The 24,855-nt window shown below is 41.2% G+C and overlaps 1 protein-coding gene across 1 annotated transcript in view; it reads left to right on the forward strand.

Moving 5' to 3' along the window:
* Positions 1–24,555, forward strand: part of rusc2 (RUN and SH3 domain containing 2) — a 48,797-nt gene extending 24,242 nt beyond the window's left edge. The window contains 12 exon segments of the mRNA XM_029439044.1: positions 3,520–4,096; positions 10,515–11,186; positions 12,655–12,870; positions 13,168–13,335; positions 16,559–16,635; positions 16,954–17,128; positions 17,469–17,574; positions 18,162–18,208; positions 18,316–19,393; positions 19,743–19,854; positions 19,856–19,920; positions 22,233–24,555. Coding sequence (XP_029294904.1) covers positions 3,520–4,096; positions 10,515–11,186; positions 12,655–12,870; positions 13,168–13,335; positions 16,559–16,635; positions 16,954–17,128; positions 17,469–17,574; positions 18,162–18,208; positions 18,316–19,393; positions 19,743–19,854; positions 19,856–19,920; positions 22,233–22,440 — 3,501 coding nt within the window. The 3' untranslated portion in view covers positions 22,441–24,555.
* The last annotated feature ends 300 nt before the right edge of the window (positions 24,556–24,855 follow it).

Here is a 24,855-nt window from a genome sequence, read left to right on the forward strand (position 1 = left end):
AATACATCAAAGTTTCTGAGCTCTACACATTTGTGCACACAAGTAACTTACTCATTACGTGGCTGATCACCTGCTTGTTGTCTGTCCCTCTTCGAATTCCTTTGGTAGGCTGTCTGCAACACCCAAACATCCAGACACTTTGACTTGAATCCTGGGTGATCTGTTATGCAGGTTATGTTTGCACCATGTCCCTCATATTCATTGAGTTCCTCCATGACATTCTTTTCTCAGACATCAGCTCTTCAATTGCTTCCGTAATTGTACAGTTTTCACATGTACACCTAATTGTACAAAAGAAGAATGATAAGGACATGTACACAATATGCAATATCCAGAAAAAAAGGCCAATATTAACGTCATCTTAATGTCATACTATTTATATGCCTGTGTTTCGCGACGTAAGCAGCTCATAAGCCTGTTATGGTTGTACGGAGGTTGGATCTATCTAGTAGCAACTTGTTACCCGTTTCACGTAAGTCTCGTAAAGTTACAACATCGTAACTTCCATGAACATCTGGTAAGTGTTCCGGCTACTATAGGCAGCCGTGAGACGGTCAGTATACAGACTATACTTTATAAACCAGCGCTGTCCTCCGGTCTGTTTGTTAGCTCATAGCTAATGCTTTATATACAGCTCGTAATATATGACGTTTGACATCAGACACAAAGATGGAACCTCAACCGCAGAAACTTCGAGAAAGAATCAAGTTAACAAGCTTTACAGACGTCGATGTGTCCAAGTAGAGAAATAATTTAATATTTAGCGATCGAGCAATTTGCGGACAACTAGTCGGGTTCATAACAATTCAAGGAAACCAAGCTATCGACTCGATATAGGATAGCTTGCGATCTATTTACGATCGAGGATAATGTTACGTTTTATTATGATGTATTTACTATATATTGAGAAGTTCTATGAACTATAGTCAAATGTATATACCTGTCTATGTTCTGTTGCCGCACAGGATCTCCGCCAAATCCAGGATCACCGTCACCATCATCCGCATGTTCGCTCCCGTCTGTGTCTCCATCTTGAATACTGTGTCTAGCGCTGCTCTGTTTCCACCACGTTAAACTCGCCCACATGATCTAAATCCACTTCAATAAACTCCTCTTCTTGAAGGTGCAACAAGTGACGACTCACTGTCACTCGATTCTGTCAAAATATCCGAGCCAGAGTCCGACATCGCCACGTACGCCGCTTCTGTCGTGCTGTCTGTATACTGGTGGACTATTTTCTACTTGTGACGTCAGAACACGGCGTCGGGTGTTTCCGGGAGCGGCAATGTAAACCTCGGTGGTCGACATACTAAATCATGATTTATTAAATACTGCGATCATTGTGTCATAAATAACACATAATTTTACACCACAAATAGCATTTACTATCATCAGTAGAAATTCATGTTTATCATTTCGTAGGCACTTTAAAGTCGAATTACAACAATATAAAATAATTGACCACCCCAGACCGCACACAGCCTTGCTTCATCACTTTCCATTTTGTTGGAAAAATCGCCTTGACATAGTAATAGAGATAAAACACGTTTTCACTTTTAAATAATCAGTACTTCCTCTCCCTCTCAGTTGCTGCCGTATTTTAACTTGGTTCTTGGTATTATTTAGCCACTTCTGTTGTGTTGAAAATCTGGTTGTCAGTTTGCTTGTAAGGTAATGATCAGCAACTCACAGAAAGCTTCTGTGTGTAAAATAGTGGCAGCTAGTTCTCTCTAATACAGGACATAAAAGAAAATGGAGCACAAGAGTCCTTGGAAATAAACAGATTTGTTGTTTTCTCAGGAAGAACTGAAGATTACTCATCTGAAGAATTGAGATGATTACATAATACAACAAATACCAAAAAACATTTGATTTCTTTTCAGTTCTTTTTTTTTATCTTAAACACAGCTTGCAGCAGGCGGTATGCATAATTAATCAAGTCAAGGCACTACATTTAGTTAATTTACACCGGCAAGATATTGTTGCTTAGTTATGTGATAAGAAATACAGCCTGAGGCAAGGAAAATGTAAGAAAACAAAACCGCAAGCAGAGATAAAAGTGATTTGGTCAAATTACATCCACAAGTAAGGGAATAATGTTGAAACAACACGTGGTGGCATAAAAAGACACTAAATGGTAGGGAATAAATAACCTAGCTTTTATTTACCTAATACTTATAGCCAAAGCAACTTACAAAAAATGCAGTCAATAATAATAATTATTCTAATAATAATAATAATAATAATAATAATGATGATGAAAATAATAATAATATAGTCATTTATTTGTATAGTACTTATCCAAACAAGGTTTATAAAGTGCTTCACAAAATACACAAGAATAAAACAACAAAAAAGATAAGTAACCATACAAAATATATACAATAATAAGAACTATAGTAAGTAAAAGGAAAGAAACGGGACAAAAGAAAATAATGCTACACAATAAACAATAGCGTTCAGAAAGGCAAAACTGAAATAAATAAATAAATAAATAAATAAATAAATAAATAAAGCAACACAAAGGTTAAAAATCAGGCATTGAAAAAATAAAAAGGTTTTCCAGAGCCTAGGGGTCCTGAAGGCAACATTCAAACATGTAGGTACACCAACTTCATCAAATATGAAGTGCAACATTTAGGAAGAATTAGAAATAGAGAAAAAAAAACTTTTTTATTGTTATGGGTCAAGGGGCAGCCTGAAGAGTTGCAGTCTGTGACAGAAGATGTGTGGAGCTTCTGCAGTGTCAGCGTAGTGGACAGGCCGAGGTGTATGGTTTGATCATTTCCTGGATGTAGGCTGAACCATTCACTGCACGATGGCAAAGTACCAACTAAACTAAACTGAAGGTCCCGTGATAATGACAATAACTCTGAACTTAAAATAGCCATGACACTGGTATTAGTCTGGCACTGGCTCAGTTTAGATCACAGCCATTGTCTGGGGTCATCTGATATCATGTCTGAGGATTATTTTAGTTTTGTCGAGCTGAAGGATATTAACACCAGTCAGTAACAGTGCCACTGTGTCAAAGCAAATCTAGCTTGAGGGACATTTGCTGTGGATTCGCTATCTTAAAAAACGTAAAAAGTCTAAAAATCATTTGACTTCTAAAGTTTAGCTATAATAGGGTTTCATCCAGATACAACATTTGCCGATATTACAAAGTCCGCCACGATACGATTTCTTTGGATTTAATTCAGGGGCCTGCGATCGATATGAGACGATATGCTCATTAACACAATCCATTTATATCAACTCACGAATAGCTACTAAAATACGATTTGACAATTTTATTACTGGGCTCTTCCAGACATTTAAATGAAAAACAATCTATTCTTTTTAATAAAAAATAGACATTAGCACATTTGTCATTTAAGTGCGAAGTTTTTTATCAGTTATTATTTCTAAATAAGGCGTATCTTATAAATTCTGATATGTATCGAGGGTTTCACTTTGCATCCAAGATTTTGGATCGTTAATCTGATTAACTCTTTTTTCCTTATTTTCCTCATTCAGCGAGAGGATGAAGATGATGAGGATGATGATGATGAAGAAGAGGAGGAGGATGAGGAGGAGGAGAAGAAGAAGAATCAGCAGGCGGCTGGTGGGGCTGAAGCTGCTGCGATCGAAGGCCAGGTGTACGTCAACATCTCCCCTCCTGTGGTTGGCCGGGCGGTTATTGGAGCTTCCTCAGGAAGCCGTCCCCGCTCTCGCAGCTACGACCGCAACCTGGACAAGTCTCCACCTCCTCAGCTCGGATCTCTGGAGCGTATGTTGAGCTGCCCCGTCCGTCTCAGCGAGGGTGCCGCCCCGACGCCGCCTCCTCCTCCACGAGTCACCTCCTTCGCAGAGATCGCGAGAAGCAAACGGAGAAACGGAGGCTCGGGGGGTTCGCCGCCGCTGAAGGGAGCTGCAGACCCTTTCTCCTCAACTTACTCTACCCACTCCTCTGTGGATTTCTCCCCGATCCTGGAGCAGCGTGGGGAGGTTGACAGTCACGGCCTGTCGCCAGTACCCTTCACCAGATGTTACAGTCAAGGCAGCATTGAGCGACACATGGAGGGGGCGAGGGAGACCAGGGCTAAGGCCGAAGGTATGTCACCTCTTACTAGATTTGTTTTATTTATTTATTGGTTTATTTAACAGGGACAGTGCACATTAATAAACATTGCTGTAAATGCATCAGAATGAGCAAAGAGGTTTTTTCCCTGGGCAGATGTTAAAGGAATAGTTCACCCACAAAATGACCATTTGTGTATCAATTACTCAACCTATGTTTCCTTGAATTCTTTGATTTTCTCTCATGCCTCCACGGTGAAGAAAGCCTCCAAAAATTGAGGAAATTCTTGATGAATTGAAGAAAATGGGGGCTGCTTTTAACAACAGCAAAACATTTACAAACTCTCACCGTATAATCAAAGTCTCATTTATCCAGTCGTTTGCTCAAACACTTGTATTTTTGCTAAAACCTTCCACATCAATAGTCTCACGCTTGCAGGCTTGCTACTCGTCTGTGCGAGTCCGTGTTTTAAAAAGTTATGTTATGGTGAAAATGTGTTTGGTTAGTAGTGAGCATATGACTGATAAAAGTGCAAGAAAAACAAAGTTTTCTTCAAGAAATTAAAGTGAGTGGTGAGTAATTGATATACAAATGATCATTTTGTGGGTAAAGTATTCCTGTAAGAAGTCACTCTGTATACAAGATGTACAGGCTGGATAAAGAAAAGTAGTTCATGCACCACAGATACAACCAAAGCTTAAAGCTCCATTTATTTTTTTTTCCCTCCACTAATTGGCAGAGGAACTCAATATAAGCTGTCTGTTTGTCTCTTTGTTAAGATTTAAGTAAATCCTGATCAGTAGAGCTTTAAACTGCAGTTGTAAAACACAAGCTGGCCAATGTGTTGGAAACCATCAGTAATGTCAATCAGTGCATTCACTGCAGTCTCCTTTTACTTGCTTTGTCTACTTCTGCTTCAATCGCTAATTAATAATTGACTGTAATTCCCTTATTGGAAATATAACTCGCCTTGTGGCTGCATTGATGAGTGTTTATGGAACAATGAGTGTGAATCTTTCGTCATATGGCTGTTGAAACATGATTGATGTTGATTTTGGGGTTTGTTGAATGCAAGTAGCAAAGATAAAAAATGTGGCATAAAATGTGTGTTTGGCCACAGGAATTTAAAATCGACGTATATCAAAAATGCTGTTATTAATTTTCAAAGGTGTGCAATAACTCACATGCCGACATTATCATTCTAACATACTGCATAGACTGACTTTCTACAAGTAACAGATCATAGAGTATTACATACATACAGGGTTGAAGTGGGTCAAACGTGCTATGAATAAGAATCACGGGAGAGAGGAGATAAAGGTGCAGAGAAACCCCCCGCTGAGCTGTACATCAGCATCCTGAGCTGCGTGTGGGTCGGCTGTGTTCGTGTGTGTGGCGGTATGTTTGTATATGTGTGTTTTAATTCTCATCCAGAGAGGGGGGGGGGGGGGATGGTGTCACCTCTCTTCTCTGTTGTGTCATTGACAGGTGCTTTGACCTTCATTGTGTTTATGGTTTAATCAAATGGTTTTACGCACTCTCTTTGTTTGATTAGCAAACAATCTTTCATGACAAGCATTCATTTGTATCATTTTACTGGTTCCCAAATTTAAGAAATTATTTAAAAATGTATAGTTTTTTTTAGAATTTATACAATATCACAAAGCATAATATACTCAAGTGTATCAATATTTTCCCTAGCGTGAACTGTGCCACAAACAAACTCACATTTATTTAGGGAGCTTAACGGCCAAATAAGATCAAGGTCAAATTCAAAATCAGTGGGGGGAAAAAGATGTCACAATGCAGTGTTTTACATTTTTTTATTAATTATTTTAGCAAGTGATCTCTAGGAACTGCATTGCTTAAAGATAACAAATTATTTAGCATCAAAGATGTCACCAGCATGAAAATAAAGAACACGTATCCCAAGGAGGAATACTGTAGTTCTTGATGTGTGCAAACTTGTGCTGGCAAGTTCATGAAGCCATGATAAATATCAGAACACATTGAAAGTGCGCACGGAGGCAGCATTTGAGGAAGACTGTCAGTTTGAACAACAGCACACAAAGAAGCGAGGTCATGCTGCGAACACAATATCTGTTATAGTCTAATTTAATTAGATGGCAGAACGTTTTCAGCCCATATGTCTCGCTCTCACCCTTCATCAAGGTTCCAGACGCTGATGAAGCCTGGAGGACCTCGAAGGGCCCTCTAACTGTCCGTCATATATAATTAAACAGTGAAATAGTTTACTATGAATATTATTTATTTTATTTTTTTTAAACACTTTTTGCATCGAGGCACAAATGTGATCAGTTTATGTTAGTTGAGAACAGAATCACCTTTGGAAGCTCAGTCTCAGCTGCCTGCTGTGTGTGTCTGGTTAGACACACACACACACACACACACACTCACCACACACCCACGCACACACACACACACCCACACACACGCACGCACGCACGCACGCACACACACACACACACACACACACATACACACATACACACAGCGAATGCTTGGAATTCCTTTGGAATAAGACCAGGGACATTTAAGAGTGCACCAGGAGAGGAATGTCCCTGGAGGCTCCAGCTGTCCTCTTGTTATACTTGTATACAGACGGGAACTTCCAAAATCATTTTTAGGATCTATGAACAATGAAAATCTCTTTTAAAAAAAATCTTAATGATCTTCTTAATGTTACTTTCTGGACAGATCTTAACCACAGAAGTCACAAAGACGTTCATGTGGTGGAGCAATTTATTTTATAACGAGATTTTAAGAACAAGTGAATAACAGTGACATTAATAAAAATATCTATTTAGTCATGATTTCGCCTTTAAAATGCAGCACACCAGCTTCATACAAAATGAACCGTCCTGTCCTCAGGTCACCATTACCAGCCTCCACAAGTATAAACAACACTTTCCTGCTTCATTTATACCGGACCTGCTGTCTGGATTGTGGAATGGTTGTTTTATTCTCTTCCATTTTTCACATTATGAAAGTCAGTATTGTAATAAAAGAGCATTAAATAAGTATGATGTAGACAGTAAGGACTAAACGTACACCATTATGCATTCCAAGGTTGCCTCTGAACAAAACAAACTAGATATAATGTACTTATTTACTGTACGATTAATAAAGGTGGCCAGAAATGTAATTCCATTAGTTAATACTTGGGGTAGGATTTAAAATTCCAAAACTAGCATTTGTTTTTACATTAAATCAGAGCTTGTATTATTGAAATGATTTTGAGTCAGCAAATATTCGACAAATGACAGCACAACTATTCGGCTTTAAACTATTTATTTTAAAAAATAATTACATTTTTTCATTTAGTTTGGTGAAAACTAGGGTTGTCAAATTTAGTGCGTTAATTTTGATTAATTAATCACAGAAAAATTTAAATTAAAGTCAACATGATGACGTGGATGAGAAAACTTGGTCCAGTGAATGGAAAGTTTTCAATTTTAAAGTCCCGGATGTAACTGTTGATGCTCCGCTCTGTGAGATTCCTGCAGCAGAGAATGTTCGATATATATATATATATCTATATATAGATATATAGATATATAGATATAGATAATATAGATATAGATAATATAGATATAGATAATATAGATATAGATAATATAGATATATAGATATATAGATATATATATATATATATATAGATATAGATATATATATATATATAGATATAGATATATATATATATATATATATATATATATATATAGATAATAAATATATATATATAGATATATAGATAATATATATATATATATATAATATATATAATATATATCTATATATATATATATATATATAGATATATATATATATATATATATATCTATATATATCTATATATAGATATTTGTGAAATAGTATTAAAATAAAAGACCAATTGACCTTAAAGTTTATAATGCTACTCTCTATTCACTCATCTTGCAAATCCATTTGAATATTTTTAAATGCCTCTCACAGCAAATATTGATATATGCGATTCATTTAGATTAATTAATCACAAAGCATGTAATTAATTAGATTAAAACATTTAATCGCTTGACAGCCCTAGTGAAAACACAAGGACATAACTAATTTAATTTGAAAGCATTGAAATGATAGCTGTGTAATCAATTACAATAGTATAACATTTTTTTCAACAATTTATACCAAGACCAAATAATTAATCCATTAAGTAAATAATTACAGATCTACAACAAATGATTCCTAAAAAAGGCCCTAATCATCATATTCCCTCTAAAATATTCAAACACAATGTAATATAGTAAACTAATATAAAGCAGTTGCCTACAGCTGCTGAATGTACACAGTTTTGTTTCCACAGTGCAGTAGTTCAGATGCTAGAACAAAAGAACACTTCTCCGCCCATATTAATCCGTTTAAACCGGCTTGTTAGTTTACTGGGGCAGTGAGAGTGAAGAAACAATGATAATATAAAAGGCAGCGGAATGATTGATAAAGACATTTGAAAAAATAGGTGTTTCTCATGCCTCAAAACATCTTCTTCAGTTTCTAACACTGTCTTCATAAAAGACTGTGATGATTTAAGATTCTAATGAGCGGCTGTGCAGCATCTCGGTACATATATTATTCATCAGACTTCAGTTGAGTCAGCTGCGTTGTTTCACCACAGCGTACAGGCCTCTTTAAAAGCCTTCGGGAAGCAGCTCGCTTGCTAATGATGCCAACACGAAGCTGCAAAGGAAAAGCCTCGGCTGTCTAATGGATTAATCTGTGAAAGAGGAGCTGGAGAGAAGAGGGAGGAGGCAGGGAAGAGGGAGGCGGCAGGGAGGAGGCAGGGAAGAGGGAGGAGGAAGGGGAAGAGAGGAGGCAGGGAAGAAGCAGGGAAGGGAAGAGGGAGGAGGCAGGGAGGAGGCAGGGAAGAGGGAGGAGGAAGGGGAAGAGAGGAGGTAGGGAAGAAGCAGGGAATGGATGAGGAGGCAGGGAAGAGGGAGGAGGCAGGGAAGAGGGAGGAGGCAGGGAAGAGGGAGGAGGCAGGGAAGAGAGAGGAGGCAGGGAAGAAGCAGGGAATGGATGAGGATGCAAGGAAGAGAGAGGAGGCAGGGAAGAGAGAGGAGGCAGGGAAGAGAGAGGAGGCAGGGAAGAGAGAGGAGGCAGGGAGGAGGGAGGAGGCAGGGAGGAGGGAGGAGGAGGAAGGGGAAGAAGCAGCAGCAGGAGGAGGGGGAAGAAGCAGGCAGGAGGAGGGGGAAGAGAGAGGAGGCAGGGAAGAAGCAGGGAATGGATGAGGATGCAGGGAAGAGAGAGGAGGCAGGGAAAGAGAGGAGGCAGGGAATGGAGAGGGAAAAAGAGGGAAAAAAGGCAATTAGAGGGATGATGGAGCAGATCTAAGAGAGAGAGGGAGTGTCTCTATCCCCCATCCCCAGCAGGAGCTCAGGCCTGTTGGGTGCGTAGTTCCTCCCTCCATGTTTCTACAGCAGCTCAATGTCGCCCTCTGTGGCAGAGAGACGTCACCGCACCCAGCTCAGGTGGCATCGGTGGGCCGGCCTTAGGGTGACAAACAGCTTGCGCAACAACGCCAACGTCACTTCTGCCTGTCCTGCACTGAATCTAGGAACATAAACACACACACACACACAGTAAAACAGATACTGACTCTGTGGCAAAGAAGAAGTGCAGAAAAAGGCTTCTCCTCGCTGGTGTCTCTCCTGACGCAGTGCCTTCAGGTTTCGTCTATGTGTGTGTCTTTTTGTCTTTCTCTGACTGTGTGTTTGTGTGTGCACTTGGGCCTGTCAGAGCACTGCTGAACTGTGGCATGGTTGTCTGTGATAAGGGCTTGCCGAGCTTTGTGACTCATGACTGGGCAGTTTTCTGCTTGTCTGTATGTTTGGTTTAAATTCTAACAGTTTAGTGCTGAAAGCACTATAACTAATCATAATTATTTAATTGTTTAACCACTGGTTCCGGCTTTTGAAATGTGAGCATTTGCTCTGTGTTTTACTATTGTTGTTTGAAAATGTCTTTTGGTTAGAAGTAAGCAATTAGAAGTTACACTTGAATTGTGGGTTGCAGGCATTTTTGAGTTCTTGACTTTATATACACTGAATGATTATTTAATTCATCAAATGGTCAAAATGATCAGCAAATTCATCAATAATATAAATACTTGTACCTCTAAATTAAAGCCTGAACTGAAACTTACTTATAATTCTCTATTGTGGAAAAAAACCGTAGACTGTCCTGCAATAAATTCTACCTCAATGAAAATGATAGATGTTTCCAGTGGTGATTGCAGCCTTGACTACTTCTATCCAACACATTTCTTTGTTGAATGTTGTTGTAAGAGCGAAGGGATTGTTTTTAATGCTAGCTAACGATACAAAAATTAACCAGTCCTTTCTTCCCATTTTCTCTCCATCTTTTCTCCGTCCCTGCTGTCCTTCTTGTGCTACTCCAGGTGGTCTCTCAAGTTCCTCAGACGGCCGCCCTGCGGTGGTGCGCTACAGTAAGGACCAGCGGCCCACCACCCTCCCCATCCAGCCCTTCACCTTCCACCACCAGTTCGCCTCCAAACCCCCACAGCCAAAGCCTCTGCTCCCCCTGCTCACAGGCTACGTCTCTGGGATGCAGGCCCGCTCCAGCTCTGGTTCTGGCTCTGGAGGTCCGGTGGGGGAGGACTGTGAAGATGCAGCTGAAAATGTACACAGGTACCAGGGGGCTCTGGCTGCAGCAGCCCCTCCACCTGGATCAGTTCGACCCTCACCTCTTGGGAGCTACTCCCCGGTGCGGCTGCAGGGGGCCCCCAGCTCAGGGACCTGCTCCACCTGCACCCCAAGCCCTCAGCCGACACACAGCCTCTCCTGCCCGCTCTCAGCCGGCCTCGGCCCCCTGCAGACGCCACCGACAGGAAAGCTACCGCCTACCCCGCCACCTCCATCCCTGGGGGTGAAGAGAGGGACGGTGCCACCAATGCTGCCGGCGGTGCAGGGACACTGTTTCCATCATGGAGCTCTGCCCATTCTACCAGCACTCCACAGTGACACGCTGAGTCCACACAGCCCAGTGGGCTGTGTGGACTCTGGGAAGCTCGTGGAGGGAATCAAAGGACCCGGAGCCAGGTCACATAATGGTAGGTTGCAAAAGAATTTAAGAGTGTCCTTTAAAGAATTATTCAGAGCATGTTCTAATGAGAAAATGAAGGTTACCATTTTATAAAATGTATACAAAAGCAATCTTCAGCCATAAAAGAGCAGCAACAGTATTAAAGTTCAGATACGCCTGTATTAGTTACATCGATAGATCATAAGATAATTCAAATACAACAAGTTTACTTACCTGTAGATCTTCTCAGGGTTCAAAGCTGTTCTGAAGTGTTCCTGAAGTTGTCCTTTGTGTACACATGATGTCAGGGATCACACAGCAACAGCACAAGTCTCTGTGTCTCATATAGGGCAAATTATAGCTGGAAATCACAAACTTTCAAAAGTCCATGGAACCCTTTTGAACTTTTTGCAGTCTGATAATTTGTTGTTCTTAAAGATGCAGAACCGGTGCAATCAGTCACTATTTTTGAATCCGTCTGATACCACGGTATCTTCATCTCTTTCACCACTTAAACATCAAGCCTATTATGTACTCAACTTTGTGTGTTGAAAAAGACTTTGCAAGTTCCAATATACTTTTGTCGCTGGATTCTACACCAGATTTGTCTTTCACAATATGACTATAGTCATCTTTCCTGTTTTGTTCTATTTCACAAATTAGCTACTGCATATTGTCGTCACATGATCAAATAGAGACTTGACATTGACTAGCAAGCATCATTGCATATCTAGAAAGGACAAAAATACAAAAGTAAAAATACATTATTAATTTAAATTAATAGTTTTTTTTTATAGTTTTATTCATAGTTTTTATAGTTTATGTAGAATAAGCATATTGTTGTGTTATTGATCGCTTCTAACTGTTTTACCAAAGAAAGAAAGAAAATCATGGCGGAGATGTGTTTTCCTTTTCAAGGGTATACAGTATATAACAAATAGCACCTTTTCCATATTAGTGCGAGTTCTTTGAACACAGGTGTATTTTACCCAGGTAGCAATCATCAATGGTAGAATTATTCAACAGGATTACACTCAAAGTCCTTTGCAACTACCAGTCTAATATTAGTAAACTCTGACAGCACACATATTTGTACATGAACTTGTTGTGGTGCCCATGATGGAACATTCCAGCGCTCACTCAGCCAAACCCGCCTCGCCCAAAGAATGAACATCCTCATCTTCAAAGTGTTAGTGTCCTGCTTCTTCGATAAGACTTTTTGAGATGACAGCCTGGGCTTCCAGTTATGTAAAGGTTATTAAGTTATGTGTAATTCATTGTCGATTGCGCATAAGCTTTTCTACATTCTTACTCTTGTCTTTTTCTCTTTCTTCTCTCCCTTCATTGCATGGACTTGAATCTTCTCCTTCATCTAAACCTCCATGTTTTCCACCTGCCCTTCTGCTTTTTATTTTGTCCATCTCCTCAACAACCCATCCTTTAACCCCACCACCACCCCCTAACCCTAACCCCATAACCCTAACATCTCCCCTCAGCGCACCACCTCTCTCCCCAGGCTCTCAAATGGAGGGAGTACCGTCGTCGTAACCCTCTGGGGTTGGAGAGGGTCTCAGGGGGCCATTCTTCTGCAGGATCAGACTACCTCTCTGGTAACCTGGAACACAGAAAGGGCGGGGGACAACGACCTGCCAGACGGAACGTGTTCGATTTCCCTTCAGTCCCCTCTGGCCATGCGCTGGGACGGCTCAATGGTGCTCATGATTTTGCTGACAGTGTTGGAACTAATGAAACGAAGTAGACTTGGATACCTAGTATCTTTAGTAATGTTTGAAAGAGTTCAAGGTGCAAAGTGCATTGTCTGAGGAGAAAGTCACTGAAAAGATATTGCCGCAGGGTTCCCTGGAGAATAAATATGTTAGACGTTCCTAAAGTCTCGCCTACAGCTGAATTCTTAAGGATCCCCGATGCCCTCATGCTTTTAAAAGTGGCAGTGTGTGTTTCTAAGTGTCTGATCATCTGTGTGTGTGTGTGTGTGTGTGTCTCAGCAGTGGGCCAATCAGCCAAGCTGCAGCAGATCTACAGCGACTTCCTGCCCGACTACTTCTCAATGACCGAGAGGCCTCCGGAGGAGTTCTGCCTCTCCCCCGATGCTTCATCTTCCTCCTCCAGCTCATCCTCCCAGTCGCACATCTCTGTGGACCTGACACAGAAGAGAGGTGAGGGTCTGTGTGCGTGTGTACATGCATGATCGACAGAGACAGTGGGATCAGCGAGAAGCCTCTAAATATTTAATTGCTTAACTACTAAAGGTCAAACTCTACGCCATTTTTCTTGGAGCTCATTGCATCTGTTCACTAATCAAATCAAATTTATTTATATAGCCCAATATCACAAATTATACATTTGTCTCAGTGTGCTTTATAGACTGTACAGGTTACGACACCCTCTTTCCTTAGACCCTCGCATCGCACAAGGAAAAACTTCCTAAAAGAAACCCCATAATTAAAGGGGGAAAAATGGAAGAAACCTCAGGGAGAGCAACTGAGGAGGGATCCCTCTCCCAGGACGGACAGACGTGCAATATATGTCGTAGATGAAAGAAGGCAGTCCTTGACATTTGTTTTATGTGGGAGTTAAAAGACAGATCCTGATCAAAGATGACGCCTTACGGTGGTGCTGGAGGCCAAATTAATGCCATCCAGAGCTTCTATGTCATTAGAAAATGTGTTTCGGAGGCGTTTATGGCCAAGTATAATAACTTCAGTTTTGTCTGTGTTTAACATCAAAATGTTGTCAAACATCCAAGTTTTTATGTCCTTAAGGCATGCTTGAAGTTTAGCCAGTTGATTGGTTTCGTCTGGTTTAATTGATAGATATAATTGGGTATCATCCGCATAACAATGAAAGTTTATAGAGTGGTTCCTTATAATATTGCCCAAAAAAAGCATATATTTAAGCAATAGCTCACGACAGGCGTGGTATATGGTCATTATATCACAGTTAAGGGCCGTGGTTCGGCCTGATGCGACCATATATCACAGTCTGAAGTGAGCTATTGCTTTTATAAAATGGTTACCAAGTGTGGCAATATGTGAGAAAAATACACACTCCAATTTAAATAGTTTTTATTATTAAATAATGATGTTCAAAATCAAATAGTCCCTCCGTTGCCTTCTGCACAAAACATAGTGCGAGGTGGTTGCTATGCAACAACACTAACAGCTAGCGCGGTGTTCTGTTCGTTTTTTTCCCCATTTGGTCTACCTGCTCTTCACGTAGCTCTGCATATCGTCTTTTAGGGGCTTTTTTCTCTGGAGATAGGCACTGATCAATCCACTCCTCCAGAGTAAAGCTTTGTAAGTTTGTTTCTTAACGGACGTAATTCAAGGTAGGATGGATGCCGTCACGACCTACTACTAGGTCCACTACTGTCTACAGCAGTGGTTCACAAACCTTCTGTGGCCAAGGCACACCAAAGACGAAAGCCAAAATCTCAAGGCACACCTGTGTTCATATGCGGGCAAAATCCCCTTTATAACACATAGTATCACTGTTATCACTCTGTGAACATTTATTTAGCCTAATCCTTGTAAAAAGCTATTCTCCTTCACACTAGCAGAGAGCCTTTGATATGTCACACTCTAATATTTCCAACCATGAGCAAATGGCTAAAACAGGTTCGCTTTGACAGATTTCCTTTTTGTTTTATGATTGTTTTATTTATATTTAGGCCAAAGCATATACGATCTATTGTTTCTATGTTGTGAAATAAGTGTGTAGGCCAACGGAACCTACTTTTTAAAAAATGTTTTATATATTCACAACTCTCTTTTCACATTGAACAGGTGCTCTTTTATTAAATAAACTAAACGCTTATGTCATTTATCTCATTTATGTGCACGGTTCAATTGCTTTGCGTATTTACATTCTCTCCTCTGCTTCGCGAAGGGCGGAGCTCCACTTCTGAACCCACACACACACACACGCGAGCGCACACACCTACAGTCAGAGACAGAGCGGAGGAAAGGTAAGGAGAGAACTTAAAAAATCTGCGCCACGCATGGAACTGATCCAGCCCAGGCAGCACCCTGCAGAGCAGTAAACCTAGGGGAAACACTGAAGTAAATAAAAAAGAATTCATAACCTTGTGTACAGTTAAATGTAATAGGCCTAATTGTTTCAAAATCCCACGGCACACCGGGATTTGTCTCGCGGCACACCAGGAACCACTGCTCTACAGTATTGATGCAGTTTTTTGGTCTCTTTTAGGCCACATGAACTTACTTATATTTTAGGAATTTAATCATTTCCGGTTGTAATCCCTGCATCAAACAGCATTCTGTGCCCGCAGTAGTACATTCTCATGGCTGGGATGGGTAACCTGGAACCCAGTAACTTAACTGACTGCTCAACCAAATCTCTAGACTGATACAACACAAGTGTAGATTCATCCAGACTGTAACTTTTTCGTAATATTTGAATATACAAATGATGTCATGTAGCTGACTTCCATAGTATTAAAAAGTAGGTAAAGATTGAGGCATTCAGCCACATCTTCAGCCCTTACTCAGTGGGAGGAGTTGCTCAGTTGTCTTGGAGATAATAACAGGTGATAAAGATAGATTTGATAGGTTTGTACTGTAATCCACACAAGCTCAAAGAACGTTTGGAATACTGCTGCACGGCAGATAAAAACTCTCAGAACACTGTTTGGAAAAACTTTGAAAAATTAAAATAATTTTCAGAACACGCAGTGTTGTGGACAAGCAGAACAGGGGGTGTAATGATGTTGTTGAAAGGTGCTTAAATCAAGTGCCTCTCACTGCAGAAAGGCTATTTGACAGTGAGGAGGGTAATTCAAGGCCTCTTGAGGCAAGCACAGGGTGTCGTATAATGTGCGGAGAGATCATCCTTCAGCTGGATCATCCAAGGTGTCCTTCCTTTACGGACCAACATCGACACTGCTGAAGAGCACTTGAGCAGGACCCCGAAGGGACAGATTTACAAAGCTTTTTTTCCCCTTTGTTCAGGAACAGGATGGCTGTTATGTAGATTATTATTATTATTTTATTAGTAAAGCTAAAATAGAGAAATTAGATTGTGATCTTTGTAAATGTTTTCAACATCAGTACATTTTACAAATCCCTAGAAGGCAGTCCCAGCTGATCGTTGCACAACTAGTTACTGCCTTAGTAAATCAAACAATGAATTCATGCAGATTAGGAGCACAAAGACAGTGAAGGATGCAGCTAATGTGTTCTAAATGTAGATCTTAATGCCTCTCACCTCCCTGCAGAGGAGGGTAAAACAGGGAAACCAAATCATGGGTTTAGTAGAATATTGCAAAGAAGAAAAAGCAACATTCATTGCAAAGACACTGTTTCCTGAAGCTGGAATGAATAACTCTTTCTTTATTCTTTCCTCCGTTAACTCTTTCAGGTTTGGTGAAAGCCGTGAACACAGCAGTGGATCTGATCGTAGCACACTTTGGCACCAGTCGAGACCCAGATGTAAAGGTAGGAGTTTGATGACTACTGATTGACTGCTAATACACCATTCTTCTCAAGATAAAGGAGAGGCTGATTCTACTAGTGGAGTAAAGCTCACACAGCAACATTTAGACCGCAGTGTTGTAAACTGCAAAAGAAAATAAATCACCATTGGTCTTTTTTTGCAACAGTAATGATTCAATTAGTATATAAAGTCTTCATTCTATAAGTATTTTTGCATTGTATCATTCTGTATCTTTTATCCCACAACTTACCTTCTAATTCCTTGATTTTTTTTCACTTTCATTTTCTTTATCTCTTAATGTTTCTCCGCAACCCTGCCAGGCTAAGCTGGGGAACAGCTGGGTGAGTCCCAACGTTGGTCACCTCATCCTGAAGTACCTGTGCCCGGCCCTGCACGAGGTGCTGCAGGATGGCCTGAAGGCCTACGTACTGGATCTGATCATCGGACAGCGGCGCTGTCAGCCCTGGAGCCTGGTGGAGGCCTCCACACAGCTGGGTGAGAACATTAAGGAGTACCAGCTTCATGCTTTATGCACGTTTACCCAACATCCCTGCTTGCTATATCTACACTAGACAATTCTTGTTTAGCATAACTTGGGGTTTGGTTGTTAGTTAAACATTTCTCCCATTATTGTTCAATATTTAAAGAGTTTCCTGAACAAAAGTCCAGTCAGGAAAGGAAACATATTTTCAAAAAGTAGTAGATGTATCTTATAGCAGAAAAACTAGTGAATTGATATGTACAGTGATAGTAACCATATGAGATAATAGGCTAGAGAAGAATAAGTGCGTATGGGTAACATAGTGAAGATGTTCTGTACGATTGTCTCCATCAGGCCCGTCCACGCGTGTTCTCCACAGCCTGTTCTCAAAGGTGAGCCAGTTCTCTGAGCTCACGAGCCACAACATGAGACTCAACGCCTTCATCTTTGGCCTGCTCAAGTGAGTCATTCTTCTTTATCCTGCTATTTACTGTCACTGTCACGTTCCTTACAACGGTGGCTCTCATCCTAGGGATCAGGATTTCTAAAGCGGCTATAATCGATTTTAGACCAAAAATACAGAGTGAATTTTAGACTTGGGGTTATATAAAGTGACCAAAAAACTCAGTTAGTTCAGATGATTAAGATGTGCAACGTCACATTATTACAGTACCTTGGGATAAGCCCGCAAAATGAAAAATAAAAACCTCTGTGTTAAGCTAAATGCTTTGTTACATGCAGCTGGTGAGTCCCCACAATGTCTCCAGTGTGTGTGTACAATGTGTATACACACTTTTTTCCATATCGCAGTCTTTGATCACAGACTCATAAACTTAAAGACTGATGCTTTTTCTAAGCAGCTCACACTCGTTACAATTTAAGTCATCTTGGTTTATTCATGTTAGCTAGTTATAGTTTGAGTTGACTTTGTTGTACCATGTCAGCGCTGAACGACTTAGTTGTTGGTGTAATGATGCCTAAAAGTAGGAGAGCGATGGTGCACTTATCCTGCTACGATTTTAAAACACAATTCTCCTCATATTTCAGCCTAAAATCTTTGGAATTCTGGTTCAATCACCTCTACACGCATGAAGGTAAGACTCATCATGTATCTCTTTTCAGATACCCAGATGGTTATTGGATGTCTATATGTGCATGAAGTCTTTTGAATCTTGTTCCCATTTTGTTTTACTTTCCTCAGATATTATAGCAGCACACTACCACCAGTGGGGTTTCCTCCCCCTGTCTCAGGGGGCGTGCCAGCCGCTCTTTGAGGAGCTCCTCCTCCTGCTGCAGCCGCTGTCGCTCCTCCCATTCGACCTGGACCTGCTGTTCGAACCACATCTCCTCCAAAAGGGTCAGGAGCATCTCCGTCGCAAGGAGCAGCTGTGCTCCGCGGGCCAGAGTGTCGACCAATCCACTCGCTCCACCTTCCAGCTCATGAGAGGGTGGAGCACCACTGTGAGCGAGATAGTCCGAGACTCGAGCGCAGATGTGAAGAAAGAGAGGGCAGGGCTGAGACGAGAGGGAACGTGGCCGAGGATGGAAGGGGTCGGGTCGAGAAGAGAGGGAGCGGGAGTGAAACCAAGGTTGAGGAGTGAGGGGGCAACATCTGAGAGCATGACAGCCGGGACTGTTGGTAAACCGGCAATGATGGAAGTAGGGTTTGACGATCTCTGGGAGGAGAGGGGGATGAGTGGACAGAGAATGAAAGGCGTAGGACAAGAGAGCCAAGGAGAAGGTGAGGATGGACAGGAGAAGGACAGGAGGAAGGGAAAAGAGAGGGATATGGCGGAGGAGGGGCGTCAGCGGCAAGAGAGACAGGCGGGCTGGTGGTACCAGCTCATGCAGTCCTCCCAGGTTTACATCGACAAAAACACAGAGGGGTCCAAGTTCATTAAGACTGAAAAAAGGAAGAAGTCATCAGAAAGAAGACCGAACCAGCTACCGCCCACCAGAGAGGGAGTGGTGGAGGGGGCCGAGGCGAGCCAAGAAGGGGAGGGCCTGAGGAGCAGGAAAAGCAGCAGTAGCTCCGGCGGGGAGTCTGCTGGATCCAGGGGAAGGCCTTCGTGGATGGGCAGCCCACCAGATTCTGTTCTCAGCCAGGAGAAAGAGACAAAACCACTGGAGGCTCCAGGGACTGGAGCTCAGGCTGCAGCCCAAGAGGAGAGCCCCTCACAGGGACAGACTCTGCGCTGGGGCAGGCTCTTTGGATCTAGTGTGGGTTCTCCTTCCAGGGTGGAGGCAGCTGAACAGAAATCAAAAACTCAAAAGACCAGGTAAGTTAAAAGGATAATCGGATAAATATAAAAATAGGATAGACGTGTATTAATCCACTGCTGAGAATAGTCCCCAACAAAGGCACAATTTCCTCCTGTTTGAGTAACATTTGTTAAAAACTACAGTGACCTGTTGTTTAAGAAAATGACTGAGTCTTTAAAGATTTACGTCTTCAGTGGGAACTAATGGGCTTGGGGAAAATAGGAAAGTATTGAGAACAAGATTAACACATTGTTGGTTTGGGTGTCTTCCTGGGATTTGTTGCCAATAAGAAAAACATAAATGAATTTACTTTAGCTATCGGTACAATAAACTTCACATTTTTCCACATTGTGTTTTTCTTCTCAGACCATCAGGTTGGCTTTCTCTGGATATGTCTGTTCTTGACCTTGTAGCTCAGACTATTGGAGCGGGGAGTGGGAAGAAGGCAGAGCCTCCAGCCACACCCACCCACTCACACCCAACCCACACCCACACCTCCACCAACATCAACCCCACCAACTGAAGCCAGACAACAGTCTCCATGGTAAGCAGATACTATACACGGTGCTACGTTCAGAAGAGAGTTATAAGAAGAATTCAAAACGCAGATCACGTACATGCAGGGTTCCTACGGCCCCAGAGAAAAGTTGACCAATTTTCCAGCTTTTGAAAATACAAGGAAAATGAGACAAAAAGTCAAATGTCCTGAGAACATTTTTCAACATTCACCTATTTTCCTTTAGCTGATAAGAAACTAGACAAGGGGTGGCCAACCAGTCAGAGGTTAAGAGCCAAAAATGTTACTATGTTACTGCAAAGAGCCACATCATACACAGTCACAGATGCGCACCCCCCCCTCTCCTTCTCTCTTTCATTCTCAGCCTTTCTCTGTGCTCCCTCACTCTCTTCCTTCCCTCTCTCTCACACAGACAAAAGTGAAAATCTAAAACTTTATACACACACACACACACACACTCACACTCACACTCAAAGACCCTCCCTTCCAAAGACACACACACCTTCACACAGACACACATAGCTCTGCTCAGACAGATTTATTGTAAATGTCACACACACCATAATATTGAGAGAAATTGAATTAAACCTCTCCTACCAGTATTCAGAGGCCAGTTATTATCAACAATGAACATTGTGTGCACTCTCACACACAAACTCTCAGTAATAAAATGGGAAGAAGTGTTTTATCTTCCTATGCATGTTGCTTCTTTAAATTAGTGGGACTTCTAACATTCCTTGCCTTGAACAATCCTCCTCAAATCTGGCTTGTATTCCGTTGTGGTCACTCGAAGCAATTATTTCATGTGTGTGTCAGTCAGAACAGATGGATCCTTTGATTTCACGTGTTTCAGGGTAGAAAACACCGACTCACAGACGTACGTTGACCCAAACATTGATAGTAGCTTGAGTGCAGCCCGTTTGACTTTGGTATATCTTTCCATTGGCACAGTTTTCCAGAACTCAAGGTTCCCTTCCCTCAGAACAGGTTTCAGTCGGTCTTCCTCACAAAGTTCAATCATCTCTAACTCGGCCAACGATAGGTTTTTCCCCCCTCAAAGGTGATTGGTTCACTGCATCGCAGACATTTTTGTGATTGGCTCTTAGGCCACATCAAAATTAGACGCGCTGTCATGCTCTCATACTGACACCACACATACACACACGTACACACAAATAAAATTCGATATGAACTGAAGAGCCGCATGAAACTGTTGGCCACCCCTGTACTAGACTATCAGAACTCTACAAAACGTATAACATTGCCATCTCAATGTTATCTCATATTACTGTTCAGATGGTAGTTTATCGACGGGGCTATTATAGGCTGCTCTCGGTTATGTTGTGGGAACACTGTGAACTCACTTCCCTACTTGTTTTTAAACTGTTGAATAATGTTAAATTGGTTAGCATGTTTGGTTCAGTTGCTAAAGTTGACACGTAATTTCTAAGCACGTGAGAGATAATTTCATGGATGAATTAAAGCCATATACCGCGTGTCTTTTTAAATCAGACTTCCTCAGAGAGGAACATATTATTGTATGTCATAGCAGCTAAATCATCACTGGAAATATCCTGGAGAATGATCTGTAGAGAAGAGTGGGAACCCTGAAGTGGTCAAACACAAACCACTACATCAATGTTTGACATACGTATAATAATTAGTTATGTATTCGTTATGTATACGTCAGCTACAACACCGCTGTGGAAAAGTTGGACGTATTTGGACTCTTGACATTTTGAGCTACTTTTATATACGCCGGCATGTTTCTGTCATACGGAACTGTGTGACAGGGCCGTATGTCTGGCGTGTTCGGCGTATCGTCTGCGTCCTTCAAACGATCACAACTTACCCTTAATTTATATCAACCTATTGCCGATATTTCATATGCGCCGGCATACGTTTCTGCCATACGGATGTGACAGGGCCTTTAGAAACAAATGTTCAGGACTAATGTAAAAAGAACATCTGTGTATTTCTGTTAACTGGGGATTTGTGGAACAGTTGGAGTGAGGAACAAAAAATATGTAGCACACTTTGCAATTTAATGAACAAAAGAATATATGATCCGAATGTCGACTTTTGATTGTGAATTTCTTATTTATTAATTATTTAGTCTTCAAAATAATGAAAAATATCCACCACGGGTCACACCTCCAGATGTTTTGTTTTGTCCAACTGTCCAAAAAAACTAAATGTATATATATATATTTCAGATTACTATTACATAAGACAAAGAGAAGCTGCAACAAATGCATGTTTGGTATTTTTGATTCAGAAATGTCACCAGTAATTTTCTGTCTGATAGATTTTCTCCATGTCCTCTTGTCCTTCCTCAGTGAAGTAAGAGCGCTGTGTCACCACATAGCCACGGAGCCCGGCCAGCTGAGCTTCAACAAGGGCGACGTCCTGCGTGTCCTGAGCAAGGCTGATCCAGACTGGCTGATGTGCTCCCTGGGCTCCACACGGGGCTTAGTTCCCATCATCTATGTTACCCTGAATAGCATGGAGGACAGCCAGGATGCCACTGGACTCGGGCAGTGCTGAGCTAACACTGCCACAAGAGGAGTTATTGCAGACAGACAGCCACACACCTACTGAAAAAACAAACCCTGTTTTTGAGATGACTGTACAAAAAAACATTCAAGAAAATATGACGATTATGAAAATGTTGTACAGACACATGCAAGGGAAGCATGCAGGCTCAAACACACAACACACATCTACTTTAAGGGTACATCCAGACAAGTACGCATGCATACATCCAAAAAAACAAAAGACCGGATGAGAAAAACCCAAAGACGCTCCGACACACACTTCTCTCTCTGCGGGAAGCTGTGCTACTAGCTTAACTGTGTGACTGTCCAGTCTCTATATCTTCAGTGGAGGCGCTGCTCACACATGGTAAACTTCACAATATGATAATATAACATGCCTAACTGCACTTTGCTGTGCTGTCTGTACGTTCACCTCGCTGTGCCACACTCATGTAGAAACCAGTGGATCCTTGCTTTTGTTTTTTAAGGTGATTAATGTAAAAGGGGAAAAAAAAGGTTTTGACCCATGTCTTCTCCAGTTGCGGAAATTGAGCATATTATTATTTGTAGTAGTAGAAGTATAAAATCACATACGTTTGTTTAGATGGCTGCTCAACCCAAGAGAAAATAAGGCAAAAGAGCAAGGTTTAGTCTGTTTCCATTCTCCATCTTATTTGATCACTGCTCATCAAAGCCTGTTTATATCCAGATGAAGGGACGGATGGACTGACCAGCTCATTCCCCTCACAAGACAGCTGGGATGACTCAATCAGTGGCTGACATTGTTAAAGTGCATGTTATCGTACAAAAATCTTTTCCCCCCCCACAATCCTGTGTCACCTCGGTCCCCCATCAGTCTCTCATCAAAGGACACGGCTTTTGAAGAGGGACACGTTTAAGCGAGTGGCTGCAGTCTGAGCTGTGCATTTGATCTAATGGTACATACTGTAAATGCATATATGACTTACACATGTGGTGAGTTTTTATTTATTTATTGACTGGTTCAATTAGCGGAGGGAAGAATCTAAGTGGACGGTTGCAGAAAGAAAGGGAAGGATGTCCAATGAAAGCAAAAGCATTGCTGAGGAGGCCTTTTTTTTTAGAATGTGTTGGGGGTTCAACCTGGGAAATTATTGCTAATTTAGTTCTATGCGTTGCATTTAGAGAGCGGTAAATGATTTTATCTATGCCTTAAAGCGCTTGAGGAAAAAAAGGGGGAATTGACATTATATTTTGTATATTCTATGACGTGTCTAATGTGACATTTCCCCCCCCCCCCCCAGAGTTATGTCTACAGAGATTCTTGATGAATTGAAAGAAAAGTATAGAGGTGATATTTTTTTGACGTTTAAAGGAGAAGCCCGACACATTTTGTGCTGGTGGCTCTGGTATGTATGTACACGCCCAGGTGTGAAATGTGGCCTTAGGTTCAAAATGAGTTGATGAAAACCTAAACTTTGAGCTACATACAGAAAACACCTGGATAGATGTTGAGTGTACACAGATGCGCAATCCAAATATTATAAAATGGTAAAAAATCTGTGTACATTTATTAAATAAATGAATGCTTGTATATCTTTAAAAAAAAACTTACATAGAATATAATTTTACCATTTAAATCTTTGTGTTGCATTATTGTACAGGTTATTTTTTATGTATTATGAGCATTTTAATTTAAGTGTAAATATATTTAAACCCTTTTTAGAGCTACATGGATGAATGGTATTACTGGTTTTATAAAGCATTTTATGTTGAATACAGGATAAGCTTTAGTTTCAGCGCTAACATAATGACAGCTGGGAGTGGAAGGTGTGATTATTTTGGGTCCTCCAGGCAGTTTGCTGTTCATTGACATCCTGTTGGGACAGAAACGCAGCAGTGATACAAACCAGAGACACGCGCAGGCTCACGGGAAAGAGGCACATCCACTTTAATTTCTTTCTTTCTCTCTCGCCGGTTTTTCTCTGCTCTCTCTCCCTGGCTGCCTCCTCCTGCCTGTAAATACCTTCAGCATCAGTGACACTGCTCCTCTCTCTGTGTCCAGGCTATATGACGTGTACGTATGACATTATCAAACTACTATGGATGTTAAATAACAAAGTGCTCATGTGATCACAAACTCAAATGGCTCCTGTGTCTTTTGTCCTTCAACACGGTTCGCTCTGAAGGTAGTTCGTTACCTAAAATGAAACACTAGAACTTAAGAGGTGACAATAAAAGGTTTGTAGTTTGCACCAGGATGTCTGTAAAAAGGTTTCAAACTAATTCTGAACTAAACAATCCTTTCATTGCTCTTTTCTAGGCCCCTCACTGACAAACAAACCTTAAATGAATATTTATTGGATATTTTGATATTCTTTCCTTAGCTCAGAACAGCCACCATTCTCCATGAAAGACACAAACAAACTTCCTGAAAGTCCTGAAT

This window comes from Cottoperca gobio, chromosome 9 (genome assembly GCF_900634415.1).
Source record: "Cottoperca gobio chromosome 9, fCotGob3.1, whole genome shotgun sequence".
NCBI classification, from domain to species: Eukaryota; Metazoa; Chordata; class Actinopteri; order Perciformes; family Bovichtidae; genus Cottoperca; species Cottoperca gobio.